Raw genomic sequence first — 17,776 nt, 5'->3', positions numbered from 1 at the left:
TGCCCTCTGTCTCCGGGTGGGCCAGCGGTCAGGTGAGGCTGGGGGCTTCGGGCTTCAGCTCCGCAGGTATCGGTACAGGGACTGCCTCTGCCTTGGCCCTGCAGACATGAACGAGCACAGCTCTCGGAGCCACAGCATCTTCCTCATCAACATCAAGCAGGAGAACATGGAGACCGAGCAGAAGCTCAGTGGGAAGCTGTATCTTGTGGACCTGGCGGGGAGTGAGAAGGTTGGGGACCTGGCAGTGGGGTGGACAGGGAAGGAGGTCTGGGGACTTATTTTCATCAAAATAACTTTTTCATTAGGATATAATTCACATACCATAAAGTTTCACCATTTTGAAATATATAGCTCCATGGGTTTTAGGATTCTTAGAAGGTTGTGTGCCCATCACCACTAATTCTAGAGCATTTTCATCACCTGTTAGCAGTCATTCCCTATTCCCCTCTCCCCTAGCCCCTGGCAATCACTAATCTACTTTTTGTTTCTGTGGATTTGCCTTTTCTGGACATTTCCTATAAATGGGATAGTACAATATGTGGGTGGGAGGGGGTGGCTTTGGCAAGAGGGTTAGGGTAATAGAGGAAGGGCCTTGTCTGTTCTCTTCCACTGTCCCCTCCCTCCCCTCCTTGGACTGAATCCTCCTGAGTGGAGAAGAGGCGGCGAGAGCCCTCTGTCCCCCTGCAGCTCTTGTGACACACTCCTTCCTTAATGCTCTGGTAGGTCAGCAAGACCGGAGCAGAGGGGGCTGTGCTGGATGAGGCAAAGAATATCAACAAGTCACTGTCAGCCCTTGGGAACGTGATCTCCGCGCTGGCTGAAGGCACGGTGAGTGTCCCTTAGGCCTTGTCCCATCTTCTCCTACTGCTGCCATCTCATCATGCTCGATCCATGGGGTGTGCAATCCCTTGTCAGCATCGCTGTCCTTTCTGATTTCCTTGTTGAATATTTTTCTGATTCGTGGTCTCCCTCCTCCCCCAGAAAAGCTACGTCCCGTATCGTGACAGCAAAATGACACGGATTCTCCAGGACTCTCTGGGAGGAAACTGCCGGACGACTATGTTCATCTGCTGCTCACCATCCAGCTACAACGATGCAGAGACCAAGTCCACCCTGATGTTCGGGCAGCGGTCAGTGGCAGGGTCCCCACTCCTGAGCCAGCCCCTGTTGCTCTCTCCCCTCCATGTCACACCAGCCTTCATGGAGGTCTCAGCTCCTTGTTCTCCTCCCCCAGGGCAAAGACCATTAAGAACACTGCTTCGGTGAATCTGGAGCTGACTGCTGAGCAGTGGAAGAAGAAATATGAGAAGGAGAAGGAGAAGACAAAGGCTCAGAAGGAGACAATTGCCAAGCTAGAGGCTGAGCTCAGCCGGTGGCGCAATGGTTAGAGAGGGTTCAGCTGGTGTGAGACGTGGCAGGAGGAGGAGGCTGAGGGGACCAGAGGGGCCCTGTTTGGTGTGGGGCTTCAGGGCGGGCCAACCTCCAAGGAGGGCTGTGTCTCTGGAGGGGTGCAGTCCAGCGGTGATGAAGGAAGGGGAGAGGGGGCTGATGGCGGCCCTTATCCCACCCCCCAGAAAAGGTTGGAGGTGCATGCACTTGGTAACAAAGATGGAGACCTGCCTGGAGGTCTCAGTGTTGAGGAGCGAGGCAGGAAGGAGTCCTGAAGGATCTTCTCCCATCCCTCTCCTTGTTCTGCCCCTTGGCCAGGAGAGAATGTGCCTGAGACGGAGCGCCTGGCTGGGGACGATGCGGCCCTGGGAACTGAGCTCTGTGAGGAGACGCCCGTGAATGACAACTCTTCCATCGTGGTGCGCATCGCCCCCGAGGAGCGGCAGAAATATGAGGAGGAGATACGCCGCCTCTATAAGCAGCTTGATGACAAGGTGAGGACGCCCAGGGCACAGGGGGCAGCCAGTGGCATGAGAAGTGAGGGTTGAAGGAATTCACTTGTACTGCTTTTTTAAAAAATTTTTTAAGAGGGACACACACTCATTATTGAACATGTGGAAGGTCGCCCTGGGTAACATTTAGAACTATGGAATCACTGCATCGTACACCTTAAACTAATATAATACTGTGCATTAACTATCCTGGAATTAAAATTGAACTTAATAAAAATTATATTAAGAAATTTAGAAGATGGGGCACCTGGGTGGCTCAGTGGGTTAAAGCATCTGCCTTCAGCTCAGGTCATGATCCCAGGGTCCTGGGATCAAGCCCCGCATCGGGCTCTCTGCTCAGCGGGGAGCCTGCTTCCCATTCTCTCTCTGCCTGCTGCTTTGCCTAGTTGTGATCTCTGTCTGTCAAATAAATAAATAAAATCTTTAAAAAAAAAAAAAGAAATTTAGAAGATGATTAAAAATATACAGAAGAAAATTTAAGTCCTCCATCATCCCACCATTCAGAGATAATACCTTTAGCATTCTGCTTTTCTCCGCACAGAGAGCATGAATTGAGATACACCGTATATGTAATTTTGCATCTGATTCCTTCATTCCACATCGTATAAGGAACAATTTCCCACTTTGTTACCGATTCCTTACAAAAGTATTTTTTTTTAAATGGCTACCTAACCGTCCATTTATCGAAATGCATCAAACCATTAATTACAGGGCTTCTAATCTTCTCTGTTTTTAGTAGTGTGTTTTTGCTTTTGAGTGATTTGATTAGAGTGGAGCACTAAAGCGGGATTTCTGGGTTAGAGGATATGCGCTTTAACCTAAAGGCTCTTGTGGTGTATTGTCAAGGTTATATCACCTTCCGGGGAGAAAGGAATTTGAAAGTGAGGACAGGAATGAGGCAAGAGAGTGAGGGAAAAACTTCTTTTTAGGATATGGGGTTTCTTTCCTTTTTTCTTTTTTTTAAGATTTTATTTATTTATTTGACAGAGAGAGATCACAGTAGACAGAGGCAGGCAGAGAGAGAGAGAGAGGGAAGCAGGCTCCCTGCTGAGTAGAGAGCCAGATGTGGGACTTGATCCCAGAACCCTGAGATCATGACCTGAGCCGAAAGCAGCAGCCTAACCCACTGAGCCACCCAGGCGCCCTAGGATATGGGGTTTCTAACTCAAGCCTGAACTGTCTAGAGCTTTGTCAGGATCCTTCCTCTGCCCACACCCCCATAAGTCCTGACTGGACAGAGCAGATTCCCTTCACCCCACCTTTCCCCCTTGCCTCCAACAGGATGATGAGATCAACCAGCAGAGTCAGCTCATAGAGAAGCTTAAGCAGCAGATGCTGGACCAGGAAGAGGTAATGGGAAGGAGGACCAGACATGAGAGGAGGGCAGTGTGTTCCCCAAAAGGCATAAAAGACCTTTTACAACCAGATGGAAGAAGAACTTGGTCACCACCCCCACCAAACTATCCAAGTCTCAGGACTTAACTGGGACTGTGTGTAAAACACAGGTTTGGGAGTCTGGGTGTTTCTTCCTTCTGTGATGCATATAGCCCTCTTGCTCTCACTTTGACCCTTGCCCCTCTCCTTGAGCTCCGCCCTCCAGGCTTAGGGGGCCAGAGAGGCCCCGTCTGGGGCAGTGCTCTTGGCTTCCCTTGACCAGGGGGCCAGTCACTGGTGGCAGACCCCCTCACGTGCCTCGCCTCTTGCTCCCAGCTGCTGGTGTCCACTCGGGGTGACAATGAGAAGGTCCAGCGGGAGCTGAGCCACCTGCAGTCGGAGAATGATGCTGCTAAGGAGGAGGTGAAGGAGGTGCTGCAGGCCCTGGAGGAGCTGGCCGTGAACTACGACCAGAAGTCCCAGGAGGTGGAGGAGAAGAGCCAGCAGAACCAGCTGCTGGTGGATGAGCTGTCTCAGAAAGTGGTGAGTAACTGACCGGGGTCCAAGCGCCCCCGGCCTCTAGAACACCACCAGGGACCTCTGCATCCTGGGGGCACATCACACTCATGCTTTTGCCCCACTGTGCAGTGTGCCAGGGGACCCTCTCCCGCCTTGTCACCACCCTTTGCCCTCCTGACCCCTATCTCTTCCAGACCCTTTGGCAGGGCCTGTGTTCTCTCTGTAGCCATCTTCGGGGTCACATCTGAGACAGAGGCTCTGCCTGGGCTAGGGAGGGGAGTGGGAAGATGGCCAACAGGGTGACGTGAGGGGCTGTCCCCAGGCCACCATGCTGGCTCTGGAGTCTGAGTTGCAGCGGCTACAAGAGGTCAGTGGACACCAGCGGAAACGAATTGCAGAGGTGCTGAATGGGCTGATGAAGGACCTGAGTGAGTTCAGTGTCATCGTGGGCAACGGGGAGATTAAGCTGGTGAGTGGTACTGGAGGCAGCAGTCTTGTTCAGGTCATTCTTGCCCTGGGCACTGGTGGGAGAGGCAGCGGGGCACCAGGCCCTCAGGGATACTGAGGAAGGTGAGCCAAAGAGCCAGGAAACACACCTTTAAATTAGACCTGGGAAAACACATAGACTTTTGCATAGACTCCGCTGTAAATACACCTTCTAGAGAGTGCTGAATAAAGAGGCCATGGAGGGGCGCCTGGGTGGCTCAGTCATTAAGTGTCTGCCTTCAGCTCAGGTCACGATCCCAGGGTACTGGGTACTGGGATCGAGCCCCATATCAGGCTTCCTGCTTTGTGGGAAGCCTGCTTCTTCCTCTCCCATTCCCCCTGCTTGTGTTCCCTCTTTCACTGTATCTGTCAAATAAATGAAATCGTTAAAAAAAAATTAAAAAATAAAAAAAGAGGCCCTGGAGATGGGCATATGATAACGGGTGTTAGAGGTGAGGCCCAGAGCTGGGAATGAGATCTGCAAGTCCGTGGCAGTGCCCATCGAGCAGATCAGTGCGACTCCAAATCACTTTGCTCTATAAGATGGAAGAGGGCGACTGTCAGAACTGGATCTTTAAGTGCAGGGAGAAGGATTTAGTATGAAATGTCAGGTGATAGCCTCTGAAAGTTGTTTGGAAAATACGGATGCCACCCAAGTCTCCATGTGGGTGGGCGTACGCGGGGACGGGCCGGATCCCTGGGAATGGGAAAAGGCTTCCCTGCAGCCCAGAAGCACCTCTTGCTGCCCTCTCCCACCCTGCAGCCAGTGGAGATCAGCGGAGCCATCGAGGAGGAGTTCACGGTGGCCCGACTCTACATCAGCAAAATCAAGTCGGAAGTCAAGTCAGTGGTCAAGCGTTGCCGGCAGCTGGAGAACCTGCAGGTCGAATGTCACCGCAAGATGGAGGTGACCGGGCGGGAGCTCTCATCCTGCCAGCTCCTCATCTCCCAGGTGAGCGCCGGGCACCGAGAGCCTTTGCATGCTGTGAGAAGGAGGACGGGTCTGCGGCTATGGGATAAGACTCCCGGCAGCCACCCTTCATGTCAAGGGCCTAGGGTCAGCCAAAGTCCAGAACAGAAGCGCCTGGGCTAGCCAGAGAGGGGCCAGGCTGGGGAAGGGAAGGTTCAGAGGGGGTACCACCCTCTGAGCTGATGGGGTCTCAAGGAAGGGGCTCTAAAGAAATGGCCCATGGCCCACTGTCTACAAGCCAGTGCAGCATAAGGGGGGGCCCCTGGGAGGAGAGCTGCAGAGGTCAGTGTTGCCCAGCTGTGTCCTTGACTCCATCCCTCTTCTTCCCCTCCCCAACCCTCCCCCCACTAGCACGAGGCCAAGATCCGCTCACTTACAGAATATATGCAGAGTGTGGAGCTAAAGAAGCGGCACCTGGAAGAGTCCTATGACTCCCTGAGCGATGAGCTGGCCAAGCTCCAGGCCCAGGGTGAGGCCTTCTTCAACCTCTAAACCATGCATCCTGGGACCTGAGATCCCAGAGCAGGGCAGGGAGGAAAAGCCATGAACACCAAAATATACCTCCTAACAGCACGCTCATCCCACGCATGAGACTGAGACCATGGAAGCTTGGGCCCGTAGCTTATTGTACACGAGCCGTAAACCCTCCAGGGACCTCATTCCCTGCTGTATCAAACTGTACCGTCCTAACCCAGCACATCCTCAGGGGCCCACACTGGGTCACTATCCCCTGTCCTGCCTGGAACTCTGGTCACAAAGTGGAGTTCTTTCCAGAGGAGGTGGGTGCTAAGTAAGCTGCTCTCCCATCTTTCCCTCAGAAACTGTGCATGAAGTGGCCCTAAAGGACAAGGAGCCGGACACCCAGGATGCAGATGATGTGAAGGTGAGTGGGGAAGGGGCAGGGCGCAGCTGGGGCCCTCTCCCATCTGGTGCTGGGAGTCTGGCTTTGAGCGTGGGATGGGGGTCTTCGCAGAAGGCCCTGGAGGTGCAGCTGGAGAGTCACCGGGAGGCCCATCACCGGCAGCTGGCTCGGCTCCGGGATGAGATCAACGAGAAGCAGAAGACCATTGATGAGCTCAAAGAGTAAGAGTCCCCCCTGGCCGGCTCTGGCCTCTAGGCTCCCTCTTGGCCTGGGGTCTGGCTTATTCATTTCCATGGGCCACTTCCTGCCCAACCATGCCACAGCTTTGTAGCCCAACTCCAGGAGGCACGGCAGTGAGGACTAGTTCTTCTCCTTGAGCTCTTATGATTAGATAGCCCACGGCCCCTCACGCTGTCGTGGAAGCCAAGGTCTGCATCTCCTTCCGCTAATCCGAAGGTAGAAGCGTCCCTCAGTCCTAACCAGACCCACTTGTACTGGAGGGAAACGTTTGCAGGGCTGGTCTTCCCTTTCCCCCTCATTAATAACCTTTTTGTTCTCTCCCACACCTCCTTGCCCTCGGCAGCCTGAATCAGAAGCTGCAGTTAGAGCTAGAGAAGCTCCAGGCCGACCACGAAAAGCTGAAGAATGAAGAACATGAGAAGAGCAGCAAGCTCCAGGAGCTGACGTGAGTGTTGGCCCAACCCGCTACTCACTCACACCTGCAGAGCCGGGCACCATGCGGGTGGGAAACGGTGGCCCCCAGCAGGCAAATGCCTCGGAAGAATCATCAGATGGGGTGGGGAAGAACCCCCAAAAAAAGACGTTCAGAGATTACTTCTATTGAATATTAGCTGCCCTGGCCTGGAAAGATGTGGGTCATGTTCTGCTAAGGGTGAAAAGCAGGCTGCAAAACAGTATGAATGGTATGATCCCATACAATTTTTGTGGGATATACCTGCATTATAGTAAGAGTCCAGAAAGACGGACACCAGAATGTTAATGGTGGTTTGATCTGTAAGTAGTCAAATTATGGGCTTTTTATGAAACTCATCGTACTTTCTTTTTCTTTTCTAATTTCTGCACAGCAAACATGGGTAACTTGTATAATTAGTTACAACAGAGTCTAGATCAAGGGAATGGAGAGGGAGGAGAGAGGGAGGAAGGAAAGTCCTGAGGGACTCTTGTGTTTTCTTCTTGCCCCAGATTTCTGTACGAGCGACATGAACAGTCCAAGCAGGACCTCAAGGGTCTGGAGGAGACAGTTGTGAGTGGTTTCCCTCTGGGCCAAGTTAACAGGGTGAGGTGGGGGCTTCATTTCTTTCCCTGACTTCTCCATAACCCCTTTCCTTATACAGACAGAGTCAGTCTGTGGCATAATCAGGACATATCTTTTCCTAAAGGATCAGTGACTCACCTGCCCAGATAGACTGATGGTTCCTATAATTTGGGAGCCAAGAGGCTAACCTGGGATTTGGCTATCCCCAATCTGTCATCATTCTTTCCAGGCCCGGGAACTCCAGACCCTCCACAACCTTCGCAAGCTGTTCGTTCAAGACGTCACGACTCGAGTCAAGAAAGTGAGTTCCATCCTTGGAAACTTCCCAGCCCCCATACTGTCCCCTGCCCACAGCTTTCTCCAACCCCTGTGGCTGCCAGTGGAACTGGCTTGGACTGCTGTGGGTGAGACCTTTCTGGCCTTGGGATAGCCACATCTTCCCCCTCTGCCCCCGTCTTTCATCAGAGTGCAGAAATGGAGCCCGAGGACAGTGGGGGGATTCACTCCCAAAAGCAGAAGATTTCCTTTCTTGAGAACAACCTGGAACAGCTTACAAAGGTTCACAAACAGGTAAGAGTAGGGGACAGGGTGAAGAGAACTCTTGAGGCCAGGTGCCTGGGAGACCCAAATCCTTCAAGGTCCCTTGGATTTAGGAAAATCGACTTTTGTATGTTTTCCTTCCTTTTCCCTTTTACTTTTCCTGCTAATCCCTTCCTTATCCATGTTTGGTTCCACTTTTGCCCTGGTCTTTGTTCCATCCCTGTTCTCCCCTCTCAAAGCTACCAACCTGCCCCTGTTCAAAGGGAAATGCCCCAGGCCTCTGGATTTGGAGGGAGAGGTTGAAACTGGTAGATGTTTCAGAAGCATGGGCCTGTAACTACAGACGAGGGGTACTGGTCAGGGATGAGGAAAAAGCCAGGGAAGTGGGGCTTTCTCTCATAGAGAGAACTCCATCTGCCCAGGCCTGGGGCAGGCATGCGGGGTAATTAATTTAAAAAGGTGTCCTCCAGATGGCACAACCAGCCCCTGGTAGGGGCTGATTGGAACCCCTTTGTATTAAGTTGCTGCCTCTCTGTCCCCCTCCTTGCTGCTGTGGCTCCTTAGGTGGCTAACTGGGTTTCAAAGGTATGGGGTGGGGAAGTGGAAGGGGCAGTGCAAAGGAGTCAGGACAGGAAATGTTTGGTGCGTACAGGGCAGGAACACCCTCGCCAGCGCCGAATATCTGAGCCTTGAGGACAGGTGCCCCAATGTGTCAACCGGCTCTTCTAACTGACGCATGAAATAAACCCTGATCTATACTTCATGCCCTTTCTTTCAGTCCCACCTGGACATTTGATTTAGATTCATCTTCTCACTAAACTGAAGCTTAAATTTCTCAGCGCAATGCCCAGCATATTTAACAAATACTTGGTACTTTTTTTTTTTAAGCATATATAATGGGAGGGAAAAAATCCCAGAACTGTGGCCCAGTGATAATCTGCAGGGTATATTTATTTTATTTGGACCTGTGTAGGGCTGCACTACCATCTTTCCCCCTTTGCTCATTATACATACAGCAGTATAACAATGTAACAACATTCCGGAAAAGTTGAAAGTCCAGGGAAGAAACCTTTGTAATCTGTTCTGCCATCCTCTTCTCTCTCTCTCTCTTTTTTTTTAAAGATTTTATTTTATTTATTTGTCAGAGAGGGAGAGAGAGCACGTGAGAGTGAGCACAGGCAGATAGAGTGGCAGGCAGAGGCAGAGAGAGAAGCAGGCTCCCTGCTGAGCAAGGAGCCCGATGTGGGACTCGATCCCAGGACTCTGGGATCATGACCCGAGCCGAAAGCAGCCGCTTAACCAACTGAGCCACCCAGGCATCCCTGCCATCCTCTTCTCCTTTCTGTGTTCACTTTCCTTCCCTGTCCAAATGTGTGTCATGTTGCTTGTTCTTACCCAGTATTTTTAGTGTGGTAAAATACACATAAAATTTGCCACCAGAACGATCTTTAACTTCAGTGGTATTAAATGCATTCCTACTTTTGTGTGACTCCCCCACCGTCCTTCCCCACCCCTGTTGTCTTGTAAAACCGCATCTCTATACCCACTACGCAGTAACTCCCATTCCCCCTCCCTCCCAGCCCCTGGCAACCACCATTCTTCTTTTGTTCTCTATGATTCTGACTCCTCAAAGTACCTCATATAAGTGGAAGCCGGCAGGGTTTGTCCTGGGGCTGGCCTACTGCACTTAGCATCACACCCTCCAGGCTTATCCACAGCGAAGTGTGTGTCGGGAAACCATGGGCTGTTTCCTTTTTCCTCACTGAAGGCACTGCTTCTCTCTGTGCAAAGTCCCAAACACCAAAAACAACTCACCTTGATGATGGAGGACTCCTCACAATGTCCCACTTCAGCAGACACAAGACTAGATAGGGAAATGAGGGAGATGTAGAAACTTACACAGAATCTTAAATAGCCAGGCCTTGAGCCCTATTCCTAACTAAGCTGGACTCTTGTCACAGCAAACCATTGTTTGTAATCTTTAAGTTGTCCAAAGTGGAAGGGCCACAGACTTATTTTCAAGCTCTGCCCTTTCTCCTGTTATGTGCTCTACCAGTTCACCTGGTATCTTTCAAGGCCGGCTCCCACAGGCTGGAGGGCCCCCCATTATTGTGTGCAACCCTATAAAAAAGATCAGGAAGTCTTCTCTGGCTGCAAGGTGGTTGCTTAAATTAAATGGGGGAGGGACAGTCCGGGAAATCCTTGAATGTGAAGGTAATGAGCCCAAATGTTTGTGAGCCCTCAAACATTTTCTTTCCTTCCTATGGGGTGCTGTGTGAATGTGTGCCGGTGGGCGGTGAGGCGGGGGCTCTTACGTTCCAGCTTCTGCTTTGCACTGCACCTAACCTGCACTCAAAACCATACGCATCTTCCAGACAGTGCTTCAGTGCTTCATCTCCTGCTGCCCGCCCTATGCATGCCGACAAAGCCATCTCTGGGTGAGGGCTGCCTCACCCCCATGGTCGCCTCGGGGCTGTTGGGCTGGCGCAGGCTGTGAGGTCCGGGGGCTTGGGTATCGAGGCCAGGAAAAGACTGAACAGGGCACTGTCACAAGAGTTTGGGGCTGCGGTGGAGCTGACACATTTTGCTGCTCAGAAAATGATGTAATTTTTTCATGCCTGACCACTTTGCTCCGGGAGGAGGAAAGAGCAGGCCAGAGGAGCAATTAGGTAAAGGCAACGAGGCCTCTTGAGGAAAGAGCGTGGTCTCCATCTTCTCTGACTTGATTTCTCTTTATTCTGTCTCCCTGCCCTGCACCCCCGTGCCCCTACTGCTGGCTCTCTCTTGGGTCGCTGGCTTTGCCTTGGCCTCTTCCCTCGGGCTTACCCCACAGCTGGTACGTGACAATGCAGATCTGCGTTGTGAGCTTCCTAAATTGGAAAAACGACTTAGGGCTACGGCTGAGAGAGTTAAGGCCCTGGAGGGTGCACTGAAGGAGGCCAAGGAGGGCGCCATGAAGGACAAGCGCCGGTACCAGCAGGAGGTGGACCGCATCAAGGAGGCCGTCCGGTACAAGAGCTCTGGCAAGCGGGGCCACTCTGCTCAGATCGGTGAGTGGGGGTAAGAGGCTGTAGACAAGGTGGGATTACCTCAGGGGGAGATCAGCACATTCCTAAGTGTCGGGCAACTAGATGCTTGCTTTTTCTCCTACCTCCCCCTGAGGACCACCCCACTACCATCCCCCCAAAAGTGTATAAAAGTAAGAGTGAGGTCATGAGCAGCTCCGTCCAGCTCCAGCTCCGTGACTTCCGGGACTGGGGCAACTGCAAGGAAGCAGCGTCCTCACGGTCATTTTCCTTGCTTTACCACAGCTAAACCTGTCCGGCCCGGCCACTATCCAGCGTCTTCACCCACCAACCCCTGTGGCACCCGGAGCCCTGAGTGCATCAGTTACACCAACAGCCTCTTCCAGAACTACCAGAATCTGTACCTGCAGGCTGCGCCCAGCTCCACCTCAGACATGTAGTGAGTGGCCCGGGCGTGGGCTGGAGTCCCCACCCAAGGCTCTCTGCTCTCCATAAGGCATAGGTTGGGTCAATTTTTGGCTGACACTTAATTCCTTTCCTAAGTAGCTTCATTTCAAACCCTTTCTCACCTTCACACCTACAGTTAGAAGGTGGGCATTGCCCTTTCAGCCTGTGGCCCTGTTTGTTGCCCCGTGTTCTCTGGGGATGGGAGGGGAGTACGGCTCCCTCCTTTTGGGGATTCTGGGTCCTATGGGTCCTCGAGGGTGGGTGCCAGAGGCAGCATCTCTCTCCTCTGCTCCATCCAGCTTTGCAAACTCCTGTACCAGCAGTGCGGCCCCATCTTCTGGCGGGCCCCTGGCTTCCTACCAGAAGGCCAACATGGACAATGGTGAGTGAAAAAGATGGGTGACCAGCATTTGGGATCCCCAGGGCAAGTTGAAAAGTAGAAGAAAAGTCAGTGACGCTGTACCTACAGCTTGAACAAGGCCCATCACTTCAGGATCTTGGACCTTAGAAGTGGATTCCTCCTATTGCCTCCTATTCCCTCCCCGCCCTTCCCCCTTCTCCTTTCCTTCAGAAGGGATCAGGGAGAACTTTCTCAAACAAAATGAGCAGGCAGCTTGGCGTAGTTGAAAATAAAGAGCTACAGACCCAGGTGGCAGCTATACTCTAAAGTCTTGCCTTTTTCTCTAATTGGTCAGGATGAGAGAGGGCTTAGGGAGATGGCTTCTAACATGCCATATCCTTTTTTCTTCTCCTAATCCTGTGTTCTCCATGATGATGCCTTCAGGAAATGCCACAGATATCAATGACAACAGGTACACCAGTTGCTGTTGCTCTTGAGTTCTCTGGGTGGGACCCAAAGAAATGATTAAATTTCCGCTGTGCCCTACTTAGAGGTTCTCTGGAGCCTGCAGGAAAAGGAGGGAATGAGAACCATCCTCTCCATCACCTGGTTGTCCCGAGGATCTACTCATTCCCTGCCTCTTGGTGCAGAGAGCACATCCCCTCCTCCAATCCCACTTGGGGCGTCTCCCCACTCTGTTTTGGGGTCTGGGGAAATGGCATGGCCATCTGATGACCTGCCTTTCTCTCCTTCCTTTGGGAACTCTGTGACCTTGGGCGAGTTGGCTCCATCTCTCCACCTTCGGTTTTTCTTGTATTCCTGTAAACCCCAAGTAGTCCCTGCCTTTTGTGGTCTCATAGGGATGCTATGAGAACACAGTGACAGGAATGTTTTCCTTTATATGGAGCTGACCGTGCTGGGTCTGTTCTTCTAGGAGTGACCTGCCGTGTGGCTATGAGGCTGAGGAGCAGGCCAAGCTTTTCCCTTTCCACCAAGAGACGGCAGCCAGCTAATCTCCCTCATGGACTGCCGCAAACCTGCACTTTCAGGTAGCTTCAGGCTGCTTCCTTTGACCAGACTCCGGTTGCCTCCTGTCTTGCCCTCCGCCTCTGTGTTTCTCCTGCTTTCTCTCATCATCTCAAAACTTTTACTATATAGTTGTCCCTCAGCTCCTACTTTCTGTGCCTGGGGGATGCGTCCTTACTGACCCCCAGACTCTGGACACTGACCTCCCCTCCCCCGCTGATGCTTCCCTTTTGGCCAAAGCAGTAGCCACAGTACTGCCTTTCTGCCACTAGGGGTCACTGCCACACGTCAAAAAGAGTGAGCAGAGGCGGAGCCGGTCTAGAGCCACACCCAGGTTGGGGAATGTAGGGGATATTAGGAGATCTTGAGAGAGATCAGCTCAACCCCCTCTCTGCCTCCACCCTAAAATAATTTTGGATGGATAGGTATTTTCTTAAACAACTTGCCTCCAGTAAAGGAGGTGTTGTCTTCATTCCTGTACCTGTGTCCCATACATCTCATAACTGTGTAGGTCACCCAGAAGCATTAGGAAATGCCCCAGGAGCGCTGACTTTTTGTCTCCATACTGCAGCATCAGCACCCCCTGCCACCTTGCTCGGCAGAGGCAGAAAATAGCTGTGTTTCCCCTCTCAGACTCCTTATCCCACCTCTGTCCCCAGGTCCTCTCTTCCAGTAGGTCAGGCGCCTTCCTGGTGTCTGTGTGTCCCCAGGCTTCTCACTTGCTTGAGGGCCCAGAGCTGGACACTAGGAGCCTGTCTTATTGTCCCCTTTGCATCTCTGGAGACCTAGAAATGAGAGAATATGGCCTGTTGCTTGCTGGGCTGCGTCCAAGCCAAGCCCTCTCTGGGGCTTTCCGGGATGGTAGGCCAGACACCCACAGGCAGAAAGGCATGAAGAGCAAAGAAAGAGGGGTGGGGAAGAAAGAGGAAGGGCTGGGGTAGAGGAGCAGGCGCTCGGAGAGCGGTGTCCGGTTGTTGGTAGTAAAGGAACAAGACCGTAAACCAATGTTTGTACAAATGTCACCCTGTTCCTGTTGGCTGGCTGGGCGAGAAGGTGGTCCCTCACAAGCTCTTTCTCTTTCTTCCCCAGTTTCTAAGAGGGACTGAGGCCTCTCCTCTCAGCATGCTGCAAACCTGTGGTCTGTGACACTAACAACTCCCTCCCAACCCTCGTTGTTCAACTGTACTGTTTGATGTCTTCTCTTACTCTGTATCCCTTTGTACTCTATATCTATATATCAAAAGCTGCTGCTATGTCTCTCTCTTCTCTCTGTCTTACTCTCTAAGTATCTAATGATGTATTTAGCGATTTCTAAGCATAGTATACTCTCCTCATGTGGGGCAATAGGGAGGAGGGTGAATGTTTCTTCTTTCAAACATGCGTCTCTCACACTGAGTGGTGTTAGTCATGGAGATGATAAAAGGAAAAATGGGAGCTAGAGGGCTGTGATCCTTCACACGCATGCACACATACACACGCACACACACACACACGCACACACACGCACACACAAAGCCTTAAGCAGAAGAATGTCTTAGCATCATAAGAAGATACAGAAATAGACTCCTCCCCCCTCCCCTTTCACAGACAGCACAGGGGAGGGTAACATGGAAGAACTGCTAAATTACGCATAGAATTTTCTTCATATATCCCTCAGCTGAACCGAGGGAGTCTGGGTGTGCAACTCCACCCTCCAAAGTCTACCTTTTGCCTTCCTCTTCCTGTGCCCTGATCCCCTGCCCCAATGACCGAGGACATGGATTATTCCAGGGACCATTTCCATTTTTCCTCAAAACTCCTTTTGATATTCTCTGCCCCAGAACTCATGAACAGAACCTAGAGTTGCTTTAAAATATTTTGAAAATTTGAGGAGGCAGACCCTTCCCAACGGTCTGTCAATGGCTGCTCATCTATCAGGTGATAGTTGTAGGCAAGTGTAGTCAGCTGATTGCTTCTTTGGGTTCAGGGATGAACAGGCTGGGAAATTCCAAGTATTTTTGCCACAGCGATGAGCTGGATTCCTTTCTCTGTCCCATATTGGGCTGCATGTTCTTCCCATCTCCACCTTTTGGTTTGGGACCTTCCAGTTCATTGGCAAAATATTGATCTCAAGATGTCTTCCTTTCAGGCTGGAGCCTGACTTTTCCCCATTACGCATAAAAAACAAATTTTGTTTGACAGAATTCCTTTGATAATGTCTCCATCTGGTTTTAAGTGCACTTTAAAGAAAGGGGCAGAGCAGAGTTTCCAGACTGGGGGAGGGTGGTGAGAGGAGAGCTCTCTCCCCACCAGCACTGCCGCATGTAATTGATAGGACTGTTACTTTGGTTTTAGACATCCTTTCCTTCCACATGGTGCTAAGGTGGTTTTCTAGGTAACTACAGGGATGGAGAGTGGAGGTCAAAATCAAGAAAGTCCAAGTCAAGAAAGTCTGGTGTCCCCATACCCAGTCTTACATAGGATGGAAGAACAGGATCCCCCAGCAGCAGGGCAACCATCACCTAGCTTCGAAGGTAGGAAAGAAAGCTCGGGGTGAGTGCTAGCTTATAAATACAGGCTGTATTGGCCTGGGACTCCTTCAAGGGGAAAAGTTCCTTCTTCCTTTACCTATTGGGCCCCTCTTAGCAATTATGGAAAAATGCAGGGAAAAAAATTGACCAGACGGTGTAGAGTAAATCCAAGGCAGCGATATTCAAACCTTTTTAAAAGTAAATCTTATATAGAATCCTGATAGAAAAAAATAACCCAAAGTGACGCAGACCTGAGCAGTTTACATTTTCTTTATTTGCTGGAAAAATGCTTTATTAATGGAGGAGCTCTTGAATGGTCCTAAAAGTTCAGAACCTGAGGGCTCTGTACAGTAGTTTGCAAACCACAGCTCTGAGGGAAAGGGGTTCACCCTGGCTCCCCTGCCCCAAGCCCCTAATCAGAGCAGAGAGGGAAAGGCCCAATGGGAGAAGAAGGAAGACGCCTGTGCCCCTGTAGACTTGAGCTAAGATTTGCCAACAGGGCACCTGAGAAGCCAGTGGGCTTTAGGTAATCTTGCCACCAAATGATTCTTTTAAAACACATAAGAGAACGTGAAGGTGTCGGGCAGATGAGGAGAGAGATGTAAGGGAATCTAATTCACTTACATAAATAAGAACACACACACAAGGCCTTCACCAGAAACTTCACTCTACATCCCCCCCACCCCAGCATCCCTTTCCAGAGAGCCAGGGTCACCCCCAGGGGCACCTGGTCTGCCCACTCACATCTGCCAAAATGTTGCATGCCAGCGTGGAAGACAAACCAAACCGCACAAACCCCAGTGTGTATTTACTTGATGTACATAGATACCTTGAAAATAAAATAAGTGCAATGATGACTCTGTGGTGTTGTCAATCTTTATCCCTCCCCAGTCCCGCTCCCTTACTTGCATTTGAAAGTGTGGTACATACCCTTCCAGATGTTCTTCTATATATTTACACATTTGTTTGTCCCCCCCCCCACTGGACAATTTATTCTAGAGATATTTTCATGTCATTATACATAGATATACTTCATTAAAATAGGGGCACCTGGGCAGCTCAATGGATTAAGCATCCGATTCTTGATTTTGGTTCCGTTCATGATCTCAAGGTCGTGGGATAGAGCCTGTGTTGTTGGTCTGAGCTCAGCATGGAGTCTGTTTAAGAGATTCCCTCCCTCTGCCCCTCCCCTGCTTGCATACTCTCTCATACTCTCAAAAAGTAAATAAATGAATCTTTAAAAAATTTACCTCATTAAAATATAGATATAATTTTTTATAAACTTATCCTATTATTTAACCATTCTACTACTGGTAGACATCAATCTAGGTTGTTGTTGTTGTTTTAAGATTTTATTTATTTACTTGACAGAGACACAGCAAGAGAGGGAACACAAGCAGGAGAGGTGGGAGAGGGAGAAGCAGGCTCCCTGAGGAGCAGGGAGCCCAATGCAGGGCTCCATCCCAGGACCCTGGGATGATGACCTGAACCAAAGGCAGGTGCTTAACGACCACCCAGGCACCCCTAGGTTGTAATTTTTAACAAAAAATGGCATCCCATTCTCTTCATTTTGTCCCCCAGACCACCACCTCAGTCCCAGTGACAATTCTGTCCTCCAGTGGGATTCCATTGCTTCTTTGCCAATAGCTCAGTTCTCTTGTCCCAAGATGATCTACCACATTCACACTTCTAATCCCTACCATTTTATTTTTTAATTTAATTTTATTATTTTAATTTAATTTGTTTTATTTTATTTTATTTTAAAGTAGGCAACTGGTATGCCCAATGTGGGGTGTGAACTCATGACCCAGAGATCAAGAGGCACGTCCTCTCCCAACTGAGCCAGTCAAGCACCCCCTGGCCCCCATTTTAGAGCATACCCTTATGTGTTCTCTTCGCTCATACCTTGGAGCTTCTGAGATGAATGGAGAAAAGTGCATGACCAAAACACTGGGGCAACTGAAAGCCTAGGAAGTTAACTGGCTCTTTGGTGTTGCTCCCGCTTCTGTATATCCCTCTGGTTTCCTCCCTTGCCTCCCAGAGCAGCTGATCAAAACTCCTCCAGATCCCTTCTCACCTCCTCTCCCATGCAAACAATGAAGGCAACTGAGCATGAAATTCTTCGTCTGCCGTCTATCCCTATACACTTACCTATATCTGCACCGATCCTTTCCTTTCTTGCTCTTAACAAGCGATAAATCTCTCTTCTCCAGACTAAATCAAGTCCCTTCTAGATCCTTCATTCTTGACATACTAACATAGACCCAAAAAATATAAGATCTAAAAGTGATGCAGATAGGCTGTTTGCATCTTCTTTGTGATTTTTCCCCTTTGCCTTGTAAGGTTTCCTTGAAAAGTGTGTTTCTTTTCTTTTATTTTTTTGTTTATTTTTTTAAGTAATCTCTATGCTTAATGTGGAGCCCAAACTCACAATCCTCAGATCCAAGAATCACATGTTCTACTGACTGAGCCAGCCAAGTGTGTGCCCTGAAAAGTGTA

At 50.4% G+C, this 17,776-nt stretch overlaps 1 protein-coding gene across 3 annotated transcripts in view; it reads left to right on the top strand.

Annotated features, from left to right (window-relative positions):
- LOC111160138 (kinesin family member 5A) overlaps positions 1-16,139 on the top strand; it is a 30,565-nt gene extending 14,426 nt beyond the window's left edge. For 2 of the 3 annotated variants that reach the window (XM_022522990.1, XM_022522989.1), the window contains 21 exons: positions 105-229; positions 724-828; positions 982-1,130; positions 1,235-1,383; positions 1,708-1,883; positions 3,183-3,251; positions 3,612-3,818; positions 4,117-4,263; positions 5,044-5,232; positions 5,602-5,719; positions 6,069-6,133; positions 6,224-6,333; positions 6,696-6,797; positions 7,316-7,376; positions 7,618-7,689; positions 7,854-7,958; positions 10,762-10,978; positions 11,240-11,393; positions 11,701-11,783; positions 12,186-12,213; positions 12,676-16,139. In XM_022522990.1, the coding sequence (XP_022378698.1) occupies positions 105-229; positions 724-828; positions 982-1,130; positions 1,235-1,383; positions 1,708-1,883; positions 3,183-3,251; positions 3,612-3,818; positions 4,117-4,263; positions 5,044-5,232; positions 5,602-5,719; positions 6,069-6,133; positions 6,224-6,333; positions 6,696-6,797; positions 7,316-7,376; positions 7,618-7,689; positions 7,854-7,958; positions 10,762-10,978; positions 11,240-11,393; positions 11,701-11,783; positions 12,186-12,213; positions 12,676-12,754 (2,510 nt within the window). In that variant the 3' untranslated portion in view covers positions 12,755-16,139. The remainder of the gene's footprint in view (positions 1-104; positions 230-723; positions 829-981; positions 1,131-1,234; positions 1,384-1,707; positions 1,884-3,182; positions 3,252-3,611; positions 3,819-4,116; positions 4,264-5,043; positions 5,233-5,601; positions 5,720-6,068; positions 6,134-6,223; positions 6,334-6,695; positions 6,798-7,315; positions 7,377-7,617; positions 7,690-7,853; positions 7,959-10,761; positions 10,979-11,239; positions 11,394-11,700; positions 11,784-12,185; positions 12,214-12,675) is intronic. The other variant, XM_022522988.1, reaches the window with a different exon arrangement.
- The last annotated feature ends 1,637 nt before the right edge of the window (positions 16,140-17,776 follow it).

The sequence above is a fragment of the Enhydra lutris genome, unplaced genomic scaffold (genome assembly GCF_002288905.1).
Source record: "Enhydra lutris kenyoni isolate GAN:26980312 unplaced genomic scaffold, ASM228890v2 scaffoldscaffold74, whole genome shotgun sequence".
Taxonomy (NCBI): Eukaryota; Metazoa; Chordata; class Mammalia; order Carnivora; family Mustelidae; genus Enhydra; species Enhydra lutris.
The sequence above is the reverse complement of the archived record's forward strand: the minus strand, read 5'-3'. Positions and strand labels throughout refer to the sequence as shown.